This window comes from Poecile atricapillus, chromosome 4 (genome assembly GCF_030490865.1).
Source record: "Poecile atricapillus isolate bPoeAtr1 chromosome 4, bPoeAtr1.hap1, whole genome shotgun sequence".
In the NCBI taxonomy this organism is placed as follows: Eukaryota; Metazoa; Chordata; class Aves; order Passeriformes; family Paridae; genus Poecile; species Poecile atricapillus.
This window is the reverse complement of record NC_081252.1, coordinates 53579912-53602442: the sequence shown is the minus strand read 5'-3', so window position 1 is coordinate 53602442 and position 22531 is coordinate 53579912. Positions and strand designations below refer to the sequence as shown.

General features: G+C 37.1%; 1 protein-coding gene across 2 annotated transcripts in view; it reads right to left on the bottom strand.

Moving 5' to 3' along the window:
• The window catches only part of PDS5A (PDS5 cohesin associated factor A), a 71560-nt gene that overhangs the window by 4726 nt on the left and 44303 nt on the right, over positions 1-22531 (bottom strand). For both annotated transcript variants that reach the window (XM_058838000.1, XM_058837999.1), the window contains exons 15-31: positions 21798-21846; positions 21529-21668; positions 20379-20494; positions 19571-19676; positions 18508-18668; positions 15730-15853; positions 14436-14594; positions 14102-14170; positions 13336-13472; positions 12504-12627; positions 12041-12245; positions 11444-11558; positions 8243-8375; positions 7513-7632; positions 6330-6392; positions 2384-2523; positions 1224-1329 (exon numbers count right to left, since the gene is read on the bottom strand). In XM_058838000.1, the coding sequence (XP_058693983.1) occupies positions 1224-1329; positions 2384-2523; positions 6330-6392; positions 7513-7632; positions 8243-8375; positions 11444-11558; positions 12041-12245; positions 12504-12627; positions 13336-13472; positions 14102-14170; positions 14436-14594; positions 15730-15853; positions 18508-18668; positions 19571-19676; positions 20379-20494; positions 21529-21668; positions 21798-21846 (2067 nt within the window). The remainder of the gene's footprint in view (positions 1-1223; positions 1330-2383; positions 2524-6329; positions 6393-7512; positions 7633-8242; positions 8376-11443; positions 11559-12040; positions 12246-12503; positions 12628-13335; positions 13473-14101; positions 14171-14435; positions 14595-15729; positions 15854-18507; positions 18669-19570; positions 19677-20378; positions 20495-21528; positions 21669-21797; positions 21847-22531) is intronic.

Genomic DNA, 22531 nt, shown 5'->3' with positions numbered 1-22531 from the left:
TGTCAAACCTGTTGACAGTGGGGTCTCAGTGGTTATCCAGGGCCTTGATAAGGCAAGCCATGAACATTGATAATCCACCACTTTTCTGGACAGTCTGTTCCAGTGTTTAAATTTCTCCACAATGCAGTTTTTTTGCATTTTTGGGTTATTTCCCTGCTTGCATCCAGAGAGAATTTTCCCTGAAAAACTACTATTACAGGCTACTTTCTTCCAGTAGCCTTTTGTCCTTCCAGCAAGCTGCCTTGAGAACACTTCCTTCTATCCATCTTTTCCAAAAATAACTTTTAGATTTTGAAAGACTGATCCTCTCCAAGGCTTCTCTTCTCTAAGCTGAACAAACCCAACACTTCAAACTTTTATTCACACAACTTCTCCATGCCTTAATCATCTTGGTGTCCCCTGCAAGGCTCTCTCCAGTTTTTCAGTATCTGCATCGAACTGGGGAGGACACAGTATCCCAGGTATGGCCTAATGAATGCCAAATGGGGTGGAACAACCACATCCCTCTATCTGCTGACTACTCAGGACAAAGCTTGCTGCCCTCACTGCAGCCAAGGCACACAGCCAGCTCATGCTCTACTGGTTATCCACTGGGGATGGCCCCCAGGTCCTTCCCAGCCAACCTGCACTCCAGCCAGGCAGATCCCAGCATGCTGTACAGCTGCTTGAGTTTAATCTATCCCAGGTGCAGGACTCAACCGTGTTAAAATCCATGCTATTTTATAAGCTAAAAAATCATTATGATTTACACATGGCGTTCTCTTTTTAATGAAAGGGGGATAAACCATACAATATTTTTAATAGTTTAATTAAGATTTTAGTTGTGACAAAATTCACAAGTTAGATGCTTATTTCATGCTGTAGGACCACTTGACATTTTCTTGGCAGTAATTTCAGTTAAAGATACTTCAGGTGTGAACTTTCACTCTGAATCCCAGGCTTACTGATACTTATATTGGAAAACATGGAATGAACGTGGGAATACTTTGGAATTTTAGAAAAGAAGAATGAAGTCCATTCAAATGAGTGCTATAAATTATTCTGGATAAAATAAATGGCTGTTTTGAAGATAAGGGGTCCTCTGTTAGGCTAGGAAACCAACAGAACTATATGAAATGAAACTGGATGTTACCAGTTCCTCAGAGACTACCTGCAATGATGTGTACTGAAAAAACCCCAAAGTCAAGCTTATTACAGACAGCCCATAAAATCCCTGGACATACCTTGTTTTTCACAGGTTCGGTCTTTGCTGGTGTGACTGAAATAATCCTCACAGGATTTTCATCATTTTCACTGACTCCGGTTTCTGATATATCTGAACTTTGTTCCCTGGGAGCATCATGGAAGACATAGTAAAAAAGAAACAAACAAACATACAGAAAAGAAGAAAAATATTTGGAATTACTGGGGATAAAAAACAGGGGGAGTGGAGGAGGAGACTCAACACAATAGGCTCAATTAGTTTAAAAGGAGTTGAATTTGCCAGAGTCCACACTTATATTTTCTTTCCCAGAACTGGGAAAAAGTCTGCAAGAAATTGGCTGGTCATTGGGCCAAATCCCTCACCACAGACACACCACCGTATAATGACTTTTGCAAACTTAAGACCAGAGCTTTAAAATAGGCTGTATTGTTTTTTCAGATAGAAAGAGCTGATACTGGAAAATGTAGCGAAGAATAATAAACTCCAATGATGCCCCAACTTCACAGAAAACAGAAGAACAAAAAAGAAAAAAACAGGATTACAACTTGTATCATGCACTTACAGAACTTATTACTTACTTGTATCATGTTCACTTACAGAACAAATTCTGAATGCAGTTATACTTCCCCTTGGCCTTATGAAATGCAGCACCTAGACTTGACTTTCTCTGCTTTCTTTAACCCTTTATTTTAGTCAGGTAACTAATTCCAAACCAAATTAAACAATATTAAAATCTGAAAGTGTAAACTGTTTCTCCAGATTCACAACAAATTTCAAAACTTTGCATCCATACAAAAATAATGCTTGCTAGAAGATACACTGAGTATTACAATCCTATGTTGTGTCTTTCCACTGAGACCCTGGCCTGCTTCAACAAGCTGTTTTTACCATTCTTAATCTTACATAGATAAGAATATTTCATCTATATCAAAAAAAATTTCTTGTTTCCAATCAGGATTAATCCTAATTTATACATCGAAACATCAGCCACACAAACTGAACCAAAAAGCAAGTATGGAGATTTTACCTATTGAGAACTACTACAGTTTCTAAAACTGGATGGAATAAGGACACTCCAAGTATGTAAGCACAGAAATGAAATCATCAGTCCTAAAACTTGCAAGCACAGTGGAGAAAATTAAGTAAAGAGCTGATGAAAGAAATTTTGGGCTCCCATACCTTGATCTGTTTCCTGCAGAAGAGCTCAGCTCAGAGTTTACACTGCTTCCAGTCTCTGATCCTGTAGTCCTAATATACGGTCTCCTTCCAGTTGCAGATAATGGTTTGTTTACTGTACCTAATACACCAGTTGGTTTTGGCTAGGAAAAAAAAAAGTTTAAATCTTTAAAAATGCAAACTTCAGATATATATTTAATTTAAAAAATATCTGCTTGAGTATTTAAAAATACCTTTTCTGGATTAACAGTTTTGATCACAATGCATCAGTTTAGAGCTACTAACCTTATCTTTACTTTAAAAACATTGTTTATCCTTTTAATTCTTGTAATTTAAGAGCACTTAATCAGCTGCCCTTCTCTCTCTCATGCTTTGAAGGCATAGCAGCTGGAGAAGTCTCAACAAAAGCCAAAACGTTAGGCAATATTAGAGTTGAAAGCCTCTGGGTAAGGACGAATGGGAAAGCAAATAAAGTGGGTATTGTTGTGGGAATCTACTATTGACCACCCAGCCAGGACACTACCAGCAATGCATAATTCTACAAGGAATTACAGGATTTTCTGCCCTTGGCCTTATGGACAACCTTGGCCCTGTATATGGGAGACAGCAGACCTTTGGGTGTTGTTAAGACTTTTGGGTGCTCTGGCAATCTACTTTTGAAAGAACTGCGATCTATGAACGCTGGTCACTTTTTAGGAACCATTTCTTAAAAGCACAGGAACAGGCAATTGCAACATATAAGATGTCAATCAAGTGAGGCAGAAGTTCAGCCTGGCTAAGCAGGGATCTTCTTCTGGAACTTGGTCAGAAAACAAAAGTATACAGTATTTGGAAGCAATGACAGACAACGTGGCAGGACTACAGAAATGCTGTTCACCACTGCAGGGAGAAAATTCCTATGGCCAAAGCTTGATTATAGTTCAAGTTGGCCAGCACTATAAAGGTCACAGAAAGGGCTTTTTAAGATATGTCAAAAGCAAAAGGAGGATCAGAGATAACACTGGGCCATTACACGATGAGGCTGGTCACCCTACAAGCAGGAGGTGACAAAACAGAAACATTTAACCCCATCTTTACCTCTGTCTTCAACAGCAATGACGGGCCCTGGGACCCCCAGAGCCCTGTGTTAGAACACTATGTATGGGGGGAATGATAAACAACCCTAGTTCCCTCAGCTGCTCCTCATAAGACTTATGCTCCAGACACTACACTCATTTTAGCTTCCTTCTTTGGACGTACAGTAACTCAGCTACTCAGTAAACTGAGCAAATAAATTATTATATTAAAAGAATAATATGCTTAAGTAAATACTGTGCAGAATTAGCACTAAGATGATGCAGCCACTGAGCATGTGTCCAGCAACAAGCCTTTTCTGCAGAGATGGTTGGTTTTTTTGCAAGCCAGTGTTTTCCAGCATCTGTAGTATCTTTCTCCTGCCTGCTCCATCATAACTTCCACACATGGGAATTATTTTTTTCTGCTTGGGAATGTTTTAATTTATTAACTTGGCCTCTAAGGAAATGTAAAATTACATGAAGAATGTGACATGCCAGTTACAAAAACTTTCTTGACTGCTCTCCAGGGACAAAATAAAAAACTTCCTGTTGCCTACTCAGCCTGAGCACAGGGGTCAAGTCATCAGCCACAGCAAGATCTAAAATGTTGTAACTGTATCAGAGAACCCTGAAGAGATAGTGTTTACTTCTAAATCACCATTCTTCATACAATACAGTATAAAAAATATATAATAAATATATAAATACAATAGTTCAGTTAAAACTCAAGCTGGCCACTGCAATAGAAGGTAATAAAAAGTGTTTTTACAAATACATTAACAACAAAAGGAGGGCCAAGGAAAATCTCAATGCTTTACTGGACATGGATGGGAACATTGTAACCTAGGAGAAAGAAAAAGCTGAGGGACTTAATGCCTTCTTTTTCTGTTTAAGAGAAAGTTCAGTTATATTCAGGCTACCCAGCCCCTGAACTGGTAGACAGGGAGCAGAACAGATCCCCTGCAATCCAGCAAGCCACTCAATCATTTTTCATCAGTCCTGGTTAGCTGGAGAGGTCCCAGATGACTGGAGGTTGGCCACTGTGATGCCAATCTACAAGAAGGCCAGAAGGAGGATCTGGAAGATCTACAGGGCTGTCAGCCTGATCTTGGCCAGGAAGGTTATGGATGATCTGTTGGTTATCTTGAGTGTGATCACATGGTGTGTACAGGACAACCAGGGGCTCAGGCCCAGCCAGCATGGATTTAGGAAAGATGGGGCCTGCTTGATCAACCTGATCTCCTTTTATGACCAAATGACCTAGTGGATGAGGAAAGGCTGTGGATGTAGTCTACCTGGACTTTACTAAAGTCTTTAATGTTGTCTTCCCAAAGCATCCTCCTGGAGAAGCTGGCTGTGCACAGTTTAGACAAGGTGCCCTCTTCACTGGGTTAAGAACTGGCTGGTGGTCAGGCCTAAAGAATGGTGCTGAAGGGCGCTGCACACAGCAGTGGCTGGTCACTACTGGTGTTCCTGAGAGAGCAGTGTTGGGGCCAGTCCTGTTTAGTATCTCTCCTGATGAGCTGGATGAGAGGATTGAGTGTCCCCTCAGTCAGTTCACAGATGACACCATGTGAGCGTCCGTACTGTCTGCTGGAGGGCAGGAAGGCTCTACAGAAGGACCTGAACAGGCTGGATCAATGACCCAAGGCCTGTGCTATGAGATTCAACACGGCCAAGAGCCAAGTCCTGCACTTGGGTTGCAACAAGCCCAGGCAGTGCTACAGGTTGGGGCAGAGTAGTTGGAAAGCTGCCCAGAAGAAAAGGACCTGGCAGTGCTGGCTGAGAGCTGCTGATCATGAGCCAGCTGTGCCCAGGTGGCCAAGGTGGCCAACGGCGTCCTGGCCTGTGTCAGCAATAGTGTGGCCAGCAGGAGCAGGGCAGTGACTGTCCCTCTCTACTCAGCACTGGAGAGGCCACACCTTGAATCTTGTTCTTGATTCTGGGTCCCTCACTGTAAGGACACTGAGGTGCTGGAGTGAGTCCAGAGAAGGGCAATGGAGATGGGGAAGGAGCCTGGAAAGAAAGTCTTGAAAGACAGCTATGAAGTCAGCTGAGGGTGTTTAAAACTCTCTAGAACTGCCTGAAAGGAGGTTGTATCCAGGTGGGAAGTGGCCTTTTCTCCCAGGCACCTGAAGACAGGAGAGAGGTAATGGCTACAAGCTGTCCCGGGGAGGCTGAGCTTGAAAGCCAGGAAAACTGTTCACTGGAAGGACTGTCAGGCATTGGAAGACTGCCCGAGGATGTGGTGGAGTCACCATCACTGGAAGTATTCAAGAAATACTCAACATGGCATATAGTGCTGTGGTTAGTTGATATGGTGGTATTTGGCCAATGGCTGGAATCTATGATTTTGGAGGCCTTTTCCAACCTTAATGATTCTGTGATATCTCCTCTACTGTTGTATTGAACCTAATTCTGTAATACATTTTGGAAAGGCTTTCCCAGAGGTGCTTTGCTTTGCAAATACAGGATGTTAAAATCACAGAATATCTCCAGCTGGGACTCCCTGAAATAGATGCTCAAAAGTGCACAGACATTTGCAGCTGAATTTAACAGCATTAAAAGCTGTATTAAAAATACTATAACTTGATTATTTAAGCTCTCCAATGCTAGTGGTACCACCATTCTCTATATGCATCATAACTTTACACCAAGCTTTTTTCAGTAATAGAAGAAACTGTAACCAGGAACTGTACCTCAATGCACAGATAACAATCTTGGTGTTGTATATTTATCAGGTAGTATGTTCAAGGAATCAATTATATGTCATCAAAGAGTCACAAATTACTGTACATAAACTCTTAATGTAATTTTTAAACTACAGCAGTCCAGAACATTTTAAAAAATCACAAGTAATATTCAAAGACTTGCAACTTGTCAAAATACAGTACCTTTCCTGTCAAAAGAAGAACCCTTGTCTCTTCTGAAATGTAATTCCTGTCATTGCAGAAATCCTGCATAAAAAGGAAGTAAAAATTAGTTTGCATTTGATGACTTAATCTCACCTCATTTTTTTATATACACTCAACTGTCTTCTCAAATTAGATGAAACTATCAAGTGTTACATGTACTTCACACCATGCAACCTGCTGACTAATGAATCAATCTAATAAAGATTAGATCAAACTTGTATTTTGGTGGAGATTTACAGCAAGCATTACTGAATGACAGTATGCCATACCTGAAATTGGGGTGAACATTTTTTTCCCCTCTAAAGTGACATAATTGTTTGAAATGATGCAAAACTGCTCTCCCTATTTGCTTACTTGCACATTTTTAATGCAAAGTCCTAATGGAGGAAAAGAGGTGCCATTTTCTCTAAACAAGCTGAAAGTTGTTACCTTTGTCACTCTGAGTATCAAAGTTTACACAGATTGAAATCCTGTAACTGAGTAAAGGCACCAGCTTACTGTTACATGGCATTTGCCATTTCAAAATTAAATAGGAAACCAAATTTTGCTTGAAGAGACTCTGGAAAGACTGTTAATTAACAGTCTAGGGCACTGAAAAATGTCAGCCAGTACATTCTCCAGGCCAACTAAAGCATCAGGCCTGGTCCAGAGAATTACTTGTGTTCTCTTTACACTTTTCAGAAGTAGGTCTCTTGGAGAGCAGTAGTGCCACTGCTGGCAGCAGAGCTGTAGTTGCCAAAGCTATTACTAGGCAATAAGAGGACCAGCTTGTACAGCAAGCAGAATAGCCCAACAGCTACTGACAGAAACATACCATGAGTAATATAACATACCCTTTTTTGGTCTGATTTGCATTCTAATTCAGATTTACAATCAGAATATACAAATACATTCTCATATGTTCAGATGCACTTGTAAAACACACTAATGAAATGATTCATCAATACACGCCAACATATCAGAATTAATTCCAATCAGCTCTCACCTAGTTACAAACATTTGTCATGCGTTCATAATACACAGACAGAAAAGCACAGAGCTGACATTAAAAAATTAATTGCTGATAATAAAATATGCATTTTCCCACTCATTATCTTAAGGAGATAATCAGCTCTCAATCATCAAAAAAAAAGTACTCTGGAAATAAAATCAACAAATTTACCTTTTCAGGTTGTGTAAAAAATTTGGTTGGCAATACAGGGTCCTTCGGTGAATCTGCATTGCACAAAGCACTTTTGCTGTTGATTACACATAGGGCTACATCACATACTGTGTAAAGTTTCTGGAAAGAAAAAAAAAAAGGCAAGCATGCTTTAGGAATTACTGTTTTTACAGTGTAGAAAGAATCCAATACTTAAAAAAGTTTAAACCATGTGTTTAAATAACCACTACGAAGGACATATTTTGTAATTATATCATTAACCATACTGCTGGGCCTTAAAACACATGGAGATGGCCTCACTTTTCATATGATACTATTTATAGAATCTAGTAATACTTTACATGACTATGCTGTACAACTGAAACTCTTGCTCAAACTTTAAACAGTTTCTCATCTCTGCTAAAAACTAATGGGTTTAACAGTAGCTGCATAATGCAGTATTTTCTTCCCCAACAGCAGAAGATACTTATGTCAGGAAACTAGGCAACTGTTGCTAAAACAAGGCAGGCAGTAACAGGAATGCTTTAAAAAATTGCAGGTATAATGTACTGGCTGAGGTCAGCAAGGTTTTGCAAGAATGACATTGGAAACACACAGACAGTCCCTGCAATTAGCAATGTCTCTAAAAAAACATAAAAATGTCAGAGCTAGTTCTTTCAGACTTCCTGCAAATCCTGCTTGTGAAACCCTCAGATTATCACCCAGCACTAATCTCAGCTGCATTTCTTACTTCATTGGCCTTTGGCTCATCAGGAGACTGAGCATCTCGGGTAAGCTTGATGTTTTCTGACATCTTTTTCATGAAGGCATGGCTATTGTTTTCATTCTTTGTCATTAAAACTTCAAGCATGAACCACAGGCACCTACAAAGCCATAAAACCACAAGCAATTACACTCCAGCTTTTATACTACAGCTCCTACATACAGAAAAGCTTTACAAAATTTTGATAGCTGTACTAGCTTTTTTTTTTAAAGAAACCAAAATCAATTTGAAGACATAAACAGATAACATCATATAATGGTGTAAACAGAGTCTAGACGTTTACCACACACAGTCAAAATTGTACTCCTTGGTGTAAACCTGCCAAATTAGCAAGCTTATTCTTACATCTGTAAATACTGCGCAGCTGACCAACTTTTTTCTCTTCCACATATGAACAGAAACAGGAATTCTGGTGCTATAGTCACCCAAATGAAATTCTGTAATCACTACCTTGAGCACCATGTCCCTATCAACAATGTACTATGAGCACACTAAAGGCAGGCTTAAAAAAATCATGCTGTTGCTAGACAGTTATTCACAAGAGGTGGATTAATACTGTAGTTCAAATAGGAGAGGAGATCCAAAAAGCAGGTCAGATTCTTGCTACTGTTCCATATGGGAGGAAAATTCTCCCAGGGAAGACTTAATGGAATTAGCTTTCCTAGTTTTCTTTCTTTAAATCTAGCTTCTTTATAGTGACATTACATTTTATTTTGACTGAAAGTTTGTTTTAAAAAATTGTCAATTATGATATAAAGCACAACTGGTCTGTCCATGCTATAAAGCTCCACCACTGCATGTGGTTAGAGGGTCAACAGTCACATCATGGTAAAACAGTATTTTGTTGGGAAAGACATATGCGTGGTTCTGAGAAATGCAGGCTTTGCCAGTAGCTAACTTAATTCTGAAGCTTTGGAAGAGATTATTTTGCAGAAAGAGGTAATAAAACCCAAGAAAAATAGGATGACTAAACATTAGAATTCCCTCCTCACAAAAGCCCCCATCTTCTTACCTGATACAAACTGTAATAAAAGAGAGAAGGACCATTTCTCTCAAAAGCTAAGAGGCTTATGCTGTGCCAAAATACTTACAGAGCTATCTGATGTTCAAGAAACTAGAATGTCTCTAGTCTGACTTGCATCCATGAGCTAAGCCTATAATAAATCAATCTGTTAGACAGCTTTACATCCATCTATCCAATATTTTCAAGAACTTGAATAGGATGAACACAGGACCAGTAACATACCCATCCTGACCCAGGTTCTGCAAAATCCAGTGTCACCCCAAGATTTTGACTGAGAACACATTCTACTCTGGTAATTCCAGTTAACTCTTGTCAAATTCAATAGCTTGACTTCCTCACTAAGTCAGCAAATTACATAAATAATTATCAACTTTGAACAAGACCTGTCCAAAACACCAGTGGGATTTTATGTAAAAAAGTATGCACCTAGAGGAACACAGTCACATAAAGTCATTCTTTGTATCCATTTCAGTAATTTCGGAATATGAATTAGGAAGAGAAAGACACTTGAGCCAGTATAAAGATAAAAAACAACCAACACCAAACATATCCTGCAGGATAAGCTTAAAAACCTTCATCAGTAAGTATCAGATTATGGTTCAGGAACTGCTCAGCATGCATTTACTGTACATCACTGTATCTAGGCCATGCAAACCAAGACAAACTAGGGAGACACCTACAAAATACACTACAAAGCCTGTTGTTCCAACTTTGCAAGCATTTATGTTAACACTTTAAAATGAACACTAAGACACTCAGAGCTGTTAGAAGAAACACTGTACCACATTAAATGGAAAACATTTTTCTCATATCTCAGGAGACTCTTCAGAAAGTATTCCTGCCAAAATTCCCCTACAGAGTATTTCTTTGTTTCTAACCCTTCTGGCTAGTTCAGCCAGTCTGTGACAAACATGAGGGAGGAAATTTGACAACAAAGAAAAGCTATACAAGGGGCGTCCAAAAAAGCTCTGTGCACTAGAAAGTGCTTCTCAAAGAAATATTTAACTCAGTGACTGCAAATCAGGACTTGTTCCCATGCATTTTGGATAAATGCTGGAGGATGCTTTCAGATGTTGCCAGGAACAGTGAGTGCTGGGACAAAATGTAGACTTGTTGATCGGGCAAAAAATCTTTACTGACTTCAGGTCTGACCAGGTATGAATCAAGTAACTCAGAAATCAGAACACACCAAGCTTTTAATTTAGAGAAAGAATCAGACTCAGAATGTCAGAAGTGAATGTGCAAAAAGCATTAAGATCTGAACTATTCTACTGGTGCCAAAATAGAACTGCTTTTTGGATGATGTATACTGTAGTATGTGGTTACACATGCCTAGTACAAAACCAAAAAAGCTCAGTTTCATAAAAAATTAATAAAACAAAAAACCAAAACACCAAAATCAGAACTGTGTCGTGGGAAAGACAACACGCTTTGACAATTTTTCAGTGTTAACTGTTTTTTAAAATTTTAAAATTCACTGCAAGACACAAGGAGAAAAAGAAGTTATAATTAAGATGTGAAATATTATTTGAGGCACACAAGGAGGTGTGAATGTGGAAACAGCACAGAACAAGCTCCTTCTAAGTATGATGGTATTGTATACAGTAATCTGTGCTGAATACATTAAGAAGTACTAAGCCTGCACTGCTGACATATAGTGCAAATAGTAAGTCAGCAGCAAACTTAGAATGAATTTTAGTAGTCTTGCACAGGAAGGGGAAATAAGTTTCCAGTGAGGCAGGACTTACCCAGCCTCAGTGTTCTCAAGTCTTGGAGAAGCACTCTATTTTAAAAGTTCCAAAATATTTAACTAACATTACTTGACATCCTATAAATATTCCTAGGCACAAAGACAAGACTCTAAAATCATTACTTACTTTAAAAGCAGCATACACAACTCACTAATTTGGTATACTACCGTATGACCAACAGGTTCCATTTCAGCTTTTAGAATGTACTGCTAAGCAGTTGTTGTTGCCTTCTTCCCATGGTTAAAGTATTCCATATTTCCATTTTTTTCTACTTACTTGTTGATAAAACAAATATTTCTTCTCCCTAATTAGTTTTTTCCTCTTCCTAATCAGTTTCTTTCCAAGTGCAGAACAGTTCTCAGCGTAAGAATTCTAGAATTACTTGACACTTACTCTTTGACATCACGGAGCTGATCAACATCCTGAGGTTTTGTGAAATCTGGATCATGTGCCAGTAAGTGAATCATATATGGTACCACATATTCAGGCAGCAAGGACAGCAATTTTTCTACAGTAATAACAACAAAAAATTGCTTCTATATTATACACATGCATCATAAGAAAAATTTTTTCAAACACAGAATGTAAAATTTTGACTTGCATTTTCTTCCTACAGACTTTACTTTAAACGAATCATTAAAAATAAACGAAAAGTTTACTATACAAAACTACTTGGTCTCACTTCAGGAAGGAGGTCATAAAGCCTAAAAATATGAGGACACAAGATTTTATTTTTTGAGCAAAACAACACAACCATAAGAGCACTGTATTTTACATCCATAATTCTCAGCAATGCACAGAAGAGTATTTTATGGTTTATGCTAATACTGAGCTAAGTAAATTTAGATTTGAATGTGTCTAATACAAAGATGATTAAACAGATTAAACCTATCTGGTGTTTCTTTAGAAAAGCCAGTTGCTTAAGGTTTAATAATTATTCCTTCCAGTTTAATATTATTGTATTCTTAACAATTTTACTGAAATACTAACCGTTAGCCATAGGATTCTGCTTAATATATTCTCTTCGTATACTGATGTTTTTGAGCAAGCACTGTCTGGCATGTGCTCTTCTCTCCTTCACAGGGTCTTTGGCACACAAAGCAAAGATTGCCATATATTCCAAAGGGAGCAGTAATTTCACAAGTGCCTTATGCAGCTTCTGGGCAAATATCTGCCTCACTTGGTAGCATTCATCCTACAGCAACACAAACCATAAAAGTGCAAATGTCAAAAAAAAAAAAAAAAACAAAAAAACAGCATTCAAGGTAGAATTATTAAGAGGCCTTTTAAAAATATGAACAGAAGCAGCACTATAAACATCTGAAATTGCAACTTCAGTAAGTCCTGTGAAAGCTGCAGTGAGAAACAGAATATACTCAGTGTAGCAGCAACAAAAGCTCAGACATAAGGACTCAACTCAATTAAGGGCTTCAATTCTAATGCAGTTACTTACATTAATGACGAGTGCACAGAGCTGGAACTGTTCTGGGGTAATTATTTCATGGTAACAGGGTTCCTGTGCAAGCTTCATTATTGCACTACCAGCAGCTAACCTCAGTCGAGACATATCTGATTTACTAAACATGGCAGAGAAAAAACCCAAATAATTAATCACAGCTCACCACAACTATCCTTAAACTACCTGCATGTCTCAATTTCTTCTTTTTACAAGAACAATGACCAATCGATGAAGTCCCAGTAACATAGCTCTAGATCAAGCTAAATTAACCCTACCAAATTTGTGAAAAATAGTGCTTTACTTTCCTTTAACTTAATAGTGCTTTTACTTCACTTTAAAACTCTACTTCCAGTAAAACAATTAAATCAGATGAGTAAAGTTTCTTGTTTTCCTATCACTGCTTAAATGAAGTAACACTTTTGCCACAGTTTTTCTCTTTCCTTCCTTCACCCTCAAGATGAAGTTGAGGTGCAGTTATGTCACAGTTGGAATGAGGAAGGTCCACCCAAGATAAAATCTAACATGCTTGGGAGGTGGTTATCACTCAATTGTTTTCAAAGATACCTCTGCAGGTGTTTTACTCTCTATAATGTCTTTCACCAGGACAATAATCTAATTTGGAACTCTGTGGATATTAGCAAATTATAAGAAATGGAGTATCTAACATCATTTCATGCTCCCATTCCACTTGTAATATGACTACTCCAATCAGATGTGTAGCCAACATTGTGCTGACCTTAACATTCCACAAGCACTCTAAAAGAACCAACATTCTTTGAAATTCTACAACAAAACCTATGGAAGCCTGCAAGGAACAAAGTCTGACCTGATTCGCTTCTGTTCTGTCAAGTCTCCTTCGCTGACAAGCATGGCTGACAATAACCGGAGTGTGGAATTTGCGGATTTGGACTGGTTGTTTTTCATACCCAATAACCAGCGTACCAAAAGCTTAATTGCTTGCACCTATCGCACACAAACAAACCAACAATCAACTTACTTGCCAAATTGCCAAACTGTTGTCAAATTGAAATTCCCATAGAATTCTGTTTATTTGAGCTGATACATTTTTAAAGGAACATAATGAAGCAGTAAATAATTAGAGTGAAAAAGGAAGAAGCAGTACTTGTCACCTCAGGTGATTTCAACCATGGTCCATTGTCTTTGCAGATTTGCATCTGCAAAGGATGCAGGATACTTGATGTATGATTAAAAATAAGAGCAACGAGATAAAAATTCCTAGATATGGCCATAATTAGATTCACATTCACCAGGGTTTCAACTAATTTCAAATCTATTTTAAAGTCAGTAAAGTCAAAGTAAAGTCACCCTTCTTGTAAGGAAAATTAAAACTTGTGAATTTCTTGATTGTCACAATGCTCTGAATAATTAATATCAGTAAGTGAAGATAACAGAATGCATAGTTTCTATCAGTTTTATCAGTTTGTGCAACCCACAAAAACAATGATATTCTATTAGGACTAATAATAATTCACTTTAAGGAATTTATTCTAATATTCCCCACTGCACAACTTGAAGAAAAATAAATTTTTAATTGAAGATATACACATTATTACTGTCAGCAGATAACACACCTTTGCTAGAACTTCTGGAGAGACTTCTTCATCTGGAGACCACAATTTTCCATTTTTCTCACCTGTTGACTATAGAAATTCATGTAAGCTTACAAACTGGTTCAACCAGACAGAAAATGAAGAAGTAAAAATAGAAAGAAGTCTTGAATTAGACTTCCTTTTACAAAAATACTCTTTATAATGCAATTATCACTGTGCACTTACAGAACATTACTTTATGGACTAGTTTGACAAAAAAAGCTCTATTCCCCATAGAGTTCATAATAGGATAACAGCATAATAAGCACTTACAAAAAAAAGAAAGAAAAAAAAGAAAAAAAAAAGATAATCTTACCCTGTCATTCATTAGGAGATCTTTCACAATGAAATTTGCAACAACAGATTTCATTGGAGAAGCAAACTGGTCTGGAGCCAACATAGAAATATGACCCAAAGAGACCAAGGGAGTTATAAGCTGTTCTGGTACATCAGCATTCAAACTTCTACTAAGAGGCTGAGGAAGGAAAAAGAAAAATAAAAATTTCAAGATTCAACTTCAGTTAATAAATTAGCATGTCTTAAAATAGTTTATTTTATTGCTGTATTGCTGATGCATCTCACTGTTTTCCGAAATAATAAAATTAGCAATCAGAAGTATAAAGAATACAATTTCCTATTCAAAAGAGTAAACAAAAATCTCACTTAAGGCAAGGGCAAAACAAATTCTATATTCTCTTCTTATTTTAATGTGAAATATATTCAAACCTGAGAGACATGAGAAAAAACTTTGACTCAACTCTGTTCAGAAGTTGTGGAAACCTGAATCCCAACTACCAATGGTAGAAAACAGCAGCCAAAACATTGGAAACCACCAGGGACATTTCTACTAGCCATCAGTATTTACCTTCCAGGTAACAGTCACCAGGACAATTCCTTTATCACCCCACACCATTGCATCAGATTCCAGTATTAGGGAGGGAAGAAACACTCTCACAGAAGTCTAAGCAGAGATTGAACTCTGCAAGCTTAATTCAAAGCTTTTCACACAATTATGCACAGGCTCAAAGACAGCCAAGATTAAGAACGTAAAATATTTTATGAGTGCAGATTAATATTATTTTAAAGACTTTGGTGCAAATAAACTCTCTTCTGAATAGAAAGTTTTTGCTTAATAACTTGTCTAAGGAAGCAGTAAGTGAGCAGTAAGCTGATGTCTGAGCTTACAGTCAAGTTGTTCTGCACTAACTGCCTTAATGAGGCAAGGCTGTATGTGCAAAGACCTTAAAGCTGGGTAATTCAATACAGCTTGAAAGCAGGGTATGATATCTCTCATTTAGTATCTGCTAAATGTGTTCCTATGGAATTTGCTGTGGATCAGACCAGCATATTTAGCTTACTTCCCCCAAACTTCTCCTATGCAGATAAAAAGGAAAACCTTCATCTATCAGAATATTAGTAAATCATGACTTTAAGACACAAATATTAATGATTTGCTATTGTAAAATTAATGATTTAAGTACCATACATCTGAAGGCCTCATGACCTCCTAAACAGTTATCTGTTACTAAACAGTGGGAATTAATTTTAATTACTAGTACCAATTAATTAATAACAGAAACAAATCTTAAAAACAAAAAGACAATGCATACCTCAAAGATCTGCGCAAGTTGTACTTCTTTATTTGAAAATACAGCATGTATACAGTGAACAGCTTGTTTTGCCTGATGAGGAGTGCCTCTTTTTGCTTTCTGATGCAAAATCGGAATTAGTGTTCTGTGTGAACATTAAACAGAATACTTCAAAATGCAATTTGCAATCTATAAAAAAATATGTATCTTCACACACACAAATCTATCATCACTGTCTTATAAATCAAGTATTCCTTTGAAGTCTGTTCAGGAAAGATCACAATCATAAAGTAAAAAGGAGGACGGAATTGTATTTAGCAATACTTGTTGAGTATCTGACTGTACACGTACAAGAAGGAAATAGCCCACAGGAAAAAAAATCAAACATGAAAGAAATTAATGATCGAAATAAAGTTATTTAAGAAGACAAATATGAGGTGGAGGCAACATGAAAGTTTCAGCTAGGGTGAATTCCTGGACTTATTATCCAAGCCTGGGAATGATATGACTGAAGAAAATCTCTGAAAGCTAAGAATAACTATTAAACATCAGTTTGTTTACAGGCTTTTACAACTGGAACTTTTAATTGCAATGTACACCCAAGTAAACAACTGCTTTGTTGTGAGATTTTGAATTTGAATCTCCTGCAATCTATTTGCTGATCAGAAGGCATGGAAGGAAAGCACAGAACAGAAGCCACTCCTGATACCAGGTCCAGGTTGCTCAGACTGTTCAGTGACACTCCCCAGGCAGTGCTGGAAGGCCAGCCTGTCCCCTCAGAGCTCAGCAGCTAAGACAGTAACTAGGGAGGTTCACCCTGCAACTCACCCAACAACTGATATGAAAAAACAAAACCACCTAGAAAGAGTCTGACACAGAAACATCCCAAAAAATTTCCCTGCTTTCTTGAAAAGCTCTTTAACAATATAGTATTCAGTACATGGATCATTCACAGCACCTCACTGACACATGCTACATAATCGAAATTAGCAACCGGAGGCTAAAGAGCAACTTGCTGGATGGAAAGAATCAAACCTCAGTTTCCTCAAAACCTCCACGAAATCTAAAACCAAACCAAAGACCTTAAGCAGAAATTCTCTTCTCAAACCCACCAAGATTCCACAAATTGGATTAAGAGCCAAAACAGGAAAGAATTCAGTAAAACCCACAGTTACAATAAGCGTCAATGCCTAACCTACAGCTTTCGTGGTGTTAGGTACATGTACATTAGTCTTTGCCAGGCCTTGGTACAGCAGTTATAAACCACACACCTCAGCACACCCCAAGTGACACAAATCTAGAGAAGGTGAAAACTGAAATGCTGACATGCACCTTTACATGTTTACACATACAAGTTTACACATGGTCCACAGACTCTGTTTGAGCATGGCCAGTACTTCCATCAGGCTCCCGAGTCATATGGTAGTCTTTGTCCATGAACTGGTACAAAAACCTTTATTCATTTCCTATACAAGGAAGCAGAACTTGGGCTGCTGCTAGTGAACAATGCTTCAAGGGACAGCAAGTAGCCTCTCACAGAAGCATTTAAAAAAAACCCCAAAACACAGGTCCCTGGAAACAAAGTATCTTGTTGATTGTATCAAATCATTCCATTATGACAAAGACTTCTGAATACATGAAATCTGGAACATCTACTTGTCCTCAGACTCCTTTTTCTTTTTGTCAAGTGTAAACATGGCTTTTCAGAATGACAACCTGACTTGTTTGGAAACCATGCCAAGGATGCTACCTCCACTTTGACAGTTACATTTTCAAGTTGAGACCTCCCAGACTAAACTTCACCAATACCTGGCGAAGGCATGAAGTCAAAGAAATCTCAACAATACCAGATCCTTTGAGAGAACATGATATAGGCAGCAACAGAGTATTGATTAAATTCTGGTAGGGAACTAAAGACACCAAAGATACTGGGAACTGTACTGACAATGGGAACTGCTGGGCTTTTCCTTCTCCTTACCTCTACACATCTTAAAACTTATTTCATCTCAAACATATGTATTTGTAATATTTTTCTTTTGTCCAAAGTCTGATCCCCATTCAGAAGAATTGCTGAGATTACAGCTTTAATTTACAGCAAACTTAAAAGTGTACACTGGTGTGCATTTTAGCATGGCAATATCCAAAATGCTATTTCAAGGTATGAGAACTTGAAACCTGTGATTTATTATTTGGACAAATTAGTTACTGACAGGCTGATTTTAAAGTTTCAGACGTTACTCACAAGATATTTAATTGTCTGGGATTACCAAATAGATAATGCAGTTTTAATCAGCAGTACAGCACGAACTGCATGACAACGTACAGACAGCCAATTATTCTTTGCTAGAAATTCATGCCTGCTTTTAGATTTTGTTTCTCATCTTGTTTAATAACAAACAGAACTGTTAGCTATATTAGAGATTGTATCTACATTCCTTACAAAGATAGAAAAATCATGTGAAGGACAGATATGAGTAGAAATTATGCCAAGGAATCATATCTTTGCTGTATTTTAGTTGTTGCTTATTTTGTAACCTAAAGGATTTGCTATGCACTCGTTTTAATGTGTCTATTATAAGAAGATTTTTAAGAAGTACCTAACACATTCAATAAATACATAAAAACGGTGAGAGCACAGAATTTAAAAATGAAGGGACAGGGACAGAGAGGTAATGAAGGAAATCAAAATCATGGAAGAGAAGTTTTTCATATTAACAAGACTAGATAGGGGCAGCATACTGAATAAACTGTCAAGAGGCAGAATTCCAGATATGGAAAGCAGCACATAACAATACTCACGATCTTATCTGTGGCAAGTCTGTTTCTATTTTGTGACCCGTGTTTCTGAAAATCTGTATGGCTGCCTCAGCTACCTTATCATCTTCCATCCTGAGGCACTGCAGGAGAGACTCATAGGTCTCTGCAGAATGGAACGAGGTAGGATGTGTAAAGGACAGAACCTGCGTACACACATTAAAACAAAGGTATATTAATTCATAGTAAATGAATAATCAGAAAAACAAAATGATGACTATTTATGAGCATTACCATCAACATAAATAGCTGTTACATGCCCATATGAAACTATTACATTCAAAAACTGCATTGTGGAGAAAACCATATATAAATTTTCAAATAAATGCATCTAGGTTTTGTTTTTCAGATCCTCGTGTCCTCCAAATATTTTGTAACATACTACATTATTTGAATATATAAAAACACAATTCTTCAAATGAACACTTATTGAAGAGTATTTGTTTATATTGCAATCTATTTAAGAACACTTATTTACAACCTTACTTAACTGAACTGAACTTTTAATTTCTCTACAATCTATAGTCCCTAAGCAGAAAAGAATCCAAGAAGGTTAAGATATCTACAAACAAAACATGGGCTACTGTTTTCCAGATATTTCAAATGCTTCTTTCTCTCCCTTCCACTTCTCAGCACCACTGAGAACAAAAGTTCCCTTTTTTTCTCTACATAATGTGGCTCTTGAGCTGCTTGCTTTCTTTCTAGTGTCACACACTCCCTAAAAAAAGGGTCTCTCCCAGTTTCCCTGTTTCTCTTCCTCTCACTTTACCTCTATACCTTCTTCTCTACTACTTCCCTAAGCAGAAACCAATTTCTGCTATAATATGTACATTTCAATACTTGGCACCCTTTTCCAAACATCTCTTCCGTTATTCTTCTTTCAAGTGAGTATTAACAACCACTGTCATACATTAAAAAATAATTATCTAAGTAATTACTATTAAATAAATTATCTAGTAATAACTACTAAAGCCATGCTAACATTAATTTGTTACTCATGCCACTTTTGTCCCTTCCATTATAGATTACCTACATTAACATAGATTACCTTGAGAAGTTCAAGTCCTGCACGAATAGCAGTATCAGGACTTACACCCTCCTCTTCATCATCAGCTGTCCCCTCTATGGATTTATTCATTAGTTTTACTAGTGCACTGAAATGAGAGATACAAAAAGGAACAAACAAGTAAGTATGACAATGTTAAAGGCTGGAGATAAAAGCAAGATTACTTGGTTTTTACAGCATATAAAGAGAAGGCAGCAGTCCTTTGGGGGTGGTGTTGGCATTGCTGTTTGGTTTTTGCTATTTTTAAGTTATTACATTAGTCCTTTTCCCTCTAATTTCACTTTCTGCAAAACGAATTATTTAGGGGGAAAAAATACCCATCCAAAAAAAACCCCACCATGCTGGTGACATTAGATCAACAAATACTTGCACAAGTTTCAAAATGTAATTAAGTTGCCAGACAAGTCTCAAAAGAAATCAAAACATTCTCTTACACAATCCCACAAAAGGTAATTAATTCAGATGCTATATGGAAGACTGTGCTGCAGTTAACTATGTGAAAATTATGCTCACAGTTTTCACCTGAAGCCCCACAAATAGAATTTTCACCATGAACTGCTACATTTTTAAAATCATCTTGTAGACAGCACCGCAAAGCAGCATCAAAAGAAGTTGCATCCTCTAGGTTGCTGGGAATGAATACATCTACATAATTTTGATTTAAAGCTCACCCACACATTTAGTGCTAGGACAGACCAATTTAAATCCCAAGAAAATTATTTTTTTCTTTTGCCGTTTCTATCATCTTTTTCATCATTCATGAATCAATTGTTCATTCTTTCAAACTTACCTGATGGCTTCTGAGTCAATATGTACAGGGGCAATTCTTTCCAAAAGAAATTTGACCATTTCCAGAAAAGGATTTGTTGGCTGCTTAGGATTTGCAAGTTTCCGGGCTATCTCCCTCTACAAGAATGTTAGATACAAACAAGAATTGCACTCATTTTACTTACTTCTTTAACATCTTAAGTAAGCTAAATATAGTCACTTCTTTTTACCACAGAGATTGTCTACATAATCAGTGAAATGTCAGTGAAAGGTATGTTGGGGGGGGGCTGTTGGTTCTCCACGCATCTCTCTTTATCATGTTATATTCAAAGCATAGATACGTTACAAAACTATTTAAATAGGTTTCTACTTAGAGTTTTTCAGGGGTTCTTAATAATTGCAGCCCAGATTCAAAACAGATTTAAGGAAGAATGAAGTGAAGTGCACAGAATATATATATCTGTTGTCAAGTGTAATCCAGAAAACTGTGGGTAACCCTGCAGTACATGAGATTTCATAGCAATGAAAAAATTGTCCTGCTCTCTTCCCTGCAAAATTTCTGAGCCATTAGACAAAGCCCAAGAAGTATTTGTCAATTTGTAGATGAGAAGTCTTTGTCTATTTGTAAATGCTCTTTGTGATCTTTGTGTGTCAATGAAATTGGTTACTTTGCCTTAGACCATAAAAAAATAAAAACTGGTGGTGGTTGGCAGAATCTGGAAAAGTACTATTTAATATTTAGGTGTGTACTTTCATCAAAGAGGTTAAATAACACGACAGTGATCTCAAAATACTATTCTAGGATTAAAAATAAATTAATAATATGCAGATCGTAATAGATGACTTGCTGGTACTCGGAAGCTGAATCAGTGCAAGATAGTTTAGGAGCCATACCACAAAACAAGTACTTATAATAAAATATATTGAAGAAATAAATCAGTCTTTTAGACATTATGCTTGACGCTCATAATCCCAGGAAGGAATCAAGGCAATGTTTTCTTAGGATAATGACTTTTCCCTAATTGATACAGGTTAATCGAAAAGGCATTTTTTGAAAACTGGAAACATGTAAAAACCATGTTTAGGTAACTAAAGTAACCATTAATTCCAGGTAGCTGTTTTAAGCACAAATACTTATGGTATAAAAGTTAGCTTTTCCAGCATTTCCTTACCACACAGACATCTGCCTGTTTACAAGAACATGTAGGGCTAATTAACAGTTCAAGTTGGGACCGAAGTTTCTCATCATCACCCAAAACCTGATTGAATTTCTTCACAAAATCTTGTGCTTTTCCAGGATCTGGAAGGTTTTCTGTATGATGAAAAACAGTTTAATATTACATAAATCTGCAACTTCAGCAGGCCAAGATTCACAGAAATACAATTTCCAGGAATGCTGTAGTAGTTTATATAAAGTTTATAGCAAGTTATTAGCACTTACTTGCTATGGTCATCAGCTTTCCAAACATGGCAGCACTGTTTGCTTCTGACTGAGGGCAACAGCAAAAACAGACAAACAATCAGCAATATCTCCTTTATAAAATACACCTTTAAGCTGATCTGTAAGTTCCTCTGCAGCACTACTTTCTACTCCTGAATCTTATGTTTTATGTTTTTGTTTTAAGAATAGATTTTGTTTTAAGAACAGTGTAACTATCATTAGCAGCTACTACACACAAAGGGGAAAAATCTTGTAACATCAAACAACTGCAAAAATTAATTCATTCACATAACAGGTCAAAATCAGGAAAAAGACCCCAGTACCCCCCAAAACAGAAAATTCCCATGAGCCCACTCTCTCACCAAAATCTCAAAGCAATGCCCTTCTATTTAAAATTTCTACTAGCAAAACTCCAGAAAAAACTTGGTTTTTTCTAACCAATAAAGAAATCACTGCTTTATGTTACAATATATTCATTTTCAAAATCTCTTAGAAAGTAAGAACAAAAAAAGATCTGTGAAAAGCAAACAAAAACCTTCAAAACTTTTAAAATTTGTTCCAAAATTCTTGAGCAGTACTACAAAAGGTTGATTAACAGAAGGAGGTCATATACCTTCAAGCAATACAGAAAGCAACCTTACTTCTTGAGAATGGAATGTTGTCTACATACATAAATCAATGAAAAATGAAGTTACACTGAACAAATAATACAGTATTAAAACACCCTCAGTAAA